Source organism: Crocodylus porosus, unplaced genomic scaffold (genome assembly GCF_001723895.1).
Source record: "Crocodylus porosus isolate Cpor-Errol unplaced genomic scaffold, CroPor_comp1, whole genome shotgun sequence".
Taxonomy (NCBI): domain Eukaryota; kingdom Metazoa; phylum Chordata; order Crocodylia; family Crocodylidae; genus Crocodylus; species Crocodylus porosus.
The window spans coordinates 1,747,139-1,749,927 of NW_017728926.1; the positions used below are offsets into that span (position 1 = coordinate 1,747,139).

The 2,789-nt window shown below is 57.2% G+C and overlaps 1 protein-coding gene across 1 annotated transcript in view; it reads right to left on the reverse strand.

Moving 5' to 3' along the window:
* ESPN (espin) overlaps nt 1–2,789 on the reverse strand; it is a 47,357-nt gene that overhangs the window by 22,201 nt on the left and 22,367 nt on the right. The window contains exon 11 of the mRNA XM_019541694.1: nt 8–99. Within this exon, the coding sequence (XP_019397239.1) occupies nt 8–99 (92 nt within the window). The remainder of the gene's footprint in view (nt 1–7; nt 100–2,789) is intronic.

The following is a 2,789-nucleotide window of genomic DNA, read 5'->3' on the forward strand; positions in this document are numbered from 1 at the left end:
GGGAGGCCTCGCTCAACTTCTTGTCTGCACCCGGCCGGATCTCAGGGTTCAGCATGTCCATGTATGCCTGCATGTCTGTGATGGTTGTCGTGGCAATCCCTGTGGGGGAGACCAGCCTGTCATGGTGTCTGCGGTGGGAGCCACGTGCCTGCACCCACCCCAGAGTGAGACCCTCCCAGCACAGAGCTAAGGCTGCGTGGACAGGCACTGCCACTGCTCCCACCACCTTCACCGACTCCCAGGAGAGTTTCCACCTCAGGCTACCCTCCAGGATTTTGAGGGGGTGGAGGGCCTCGGGGTCACCCTGTCAGAGCCCTGTGCCCTCCCAGGGCCTGGCCAGCTAGGGCGTGTGGGGTACACCGGGGCAACTTGTATCTGTGTGGGTCTGTGCACAGCACAGCTAGGGGTGCCCTTGGGCTGGGCTGAGATGTGCCTTCCACCAATGGAAGGGGGAAGTGGCTCACGTGCACGCTTCAAGCAGAATCAGGGGCAAAATACCACTGGCAGCATCGGCAGGGACAGCTGGAAATGTGTGGAGCCCTCTGACTGCTACAGGGATGGAGTCTGCCTCTGCACAAGGGGCTGCAGGCCCAGGCTCTCTCTGGCAAGCTCTGTGCAGGCCTGGTTACCCCACAGCCTTCCTGCTGAGTGGGGATGGTCACTGGGGCACATCACTGACCTACAGAAACTCCTCTGGGCAAGGGCCCCTTCCTCCTTCTGTCTGCAAGTGCACCTTTCAGTGAGGACGTGGCTAACTAACTGCAGGAACATATGCCTGAAGACGGGTGATTGTGTCCGAAAGCTTGCTAGGAACTTTTTCCCAACTACTCAGTTGATCAAATAAAAGATACCACATCTACTCGAAGAACCTTGCCTGATTGCAGAAACAGCACTTGGGAACGCTGAGCAGGACACTGTGGCCATCTGGACCAGGCAGTTCACCCCAAAGACGGTTGGCCCTTGCCCCTGTGCCCTGAGACGACGATGCTGGAGCCAGGCCAGCAGTGATGCAGGCAGAGCTTCTCCGCCAGGGGGCACTGGTGTGGCCCATCATTGCTCCCCAGTGGCTGCAGCCAGCAGCCAGCCAAACCCACAGGCACGGCCGTGGCTGGCGGCAGGGCCAGACTGCTGCTGCTTGGCACCCCGCTCTCTCTGAGGCAGCAGGGCCTCCCTGGGTATCTTTACCAGTTACAATGGGTACTCAGACCCTAGCAGGCAAGGAGAGCAGGTCCTGGCATGTCTTTCCCTGCAAGGCTGCACTGGGAGCAGTTCTATTTCCCTGGCAGGCACTGAGGTCCCAGGAATGAAGACTCATTTCTGCACTCCTTGACTAAGACAAAGGGGGAGCTGGACAGGCACCACAGGCAAGGCGCCCTGCCTGGCAGCGCAATCTGCACCTGGCTAGACATGCCCCTTCCTCTGCCAGCCACAGGCCAGGAGAGCTTTGTTGCTGGCCCCTGTTGTTGCTGTGCTGGGGCAGTCCCCAGCCCTGCACTCAGTGCCTTCCCATCAAGATTGTGGTTTTTTTAATTTCATACCTCAGGCCAAATTAGCCAAATCAGTTCTGAATACTACTGACTGAGCAGAGCTCAGTGGTTCAAGTCTGTGCGGCACTACCACCTGGGGCTTCAGATACTCCTAAATCCATGGCAGACATCCTGTGTGCAGGCCACGAGCTTGGAGGCCTTGGACTTCCAGATGCCCCCAAGTCTCACTTTCCTTTAGTCAAAAAAACCCAAAGAAGCAAGCTTGGGAGAAATCCTCTGTCTCCATAAAAATAAAGCATGTAACTAAGATCCTCCCATTGGGAGGCTATAGTAGATTCTCATAGGGGTGCCTGCCCACAATGCATTGGACAAGTCTCCACCCTTAACTACACAAAGACATTCAAGGTGATCTTGGCAGACAAGAGGCCGAAATCCCACATTCAAGCCCCTGTGCAGGGACCGCACTTGATCTGGGCCAAAAGGCTGAGAAGCGATTGAGAAGGGCAGGGGAAAAGAAAGTGCTGCAGGATTCCCAGAGCAGGGGTAGTGAGACCAGCTCAACCAATCGGACCATGGAGAGATCGGAAGTGATGTGCCATATGCAGATTCCTACATCCTGACTGGCTGCCACCCACAGCAGCACCCTCCACCCCACATCCCCATAGTGGGTGCTATCTTCTGTGGCACCAGATTGGCCAGCAGGGCAGCAGTTCAAGGGACTTCTTTGCATGGTCTCAGGAAGCGGCAGGATCTGGTTGCACAACCACTGGCTTTACTATGATGAGCCAGTGCTCCTTTTACTGCACCAGCCCCTTGCGCCCCCTGCCTCCCCCCACACACCATGGCTGTGGGAGGGCCAGGAAGGTGATTTGCATATGGCTTTCCCTTTATGTTGCATGCATGGCCCTGGATGCTTCCTTTGCCCATGCCTGCCCCCATGCCACCCTCTGAGCCCCAAGAAGTCTGCATCATATCCCAAGGCAGTCACTGCAAGCACAGGGCACGGGCATCCTGGGACTTACTGGTGCCTTGGCTGGCATGCTGGCAGCCACGCTTCTCGCCCGTGCTGGACTGGCTGGAGTTGCAGGAGTCATAGTTGGACAAGGTGCTGGTGGGTGACCCGATGTCAAAGTGAGCCTGTTGAGCTGACATAGTGGTGTTGGGCGATGACATGCCTGAGTCAGGCTGCTTGAGCTCCAGATCAGCGGAGGGGTCGCGGGACAGGACACGGTGCTCCATGCTCTGCAGGTCCAACAGGCAGTGTGTTAAATCCTGATAAGTTTGGCCCAGTGGCTCTTCTAC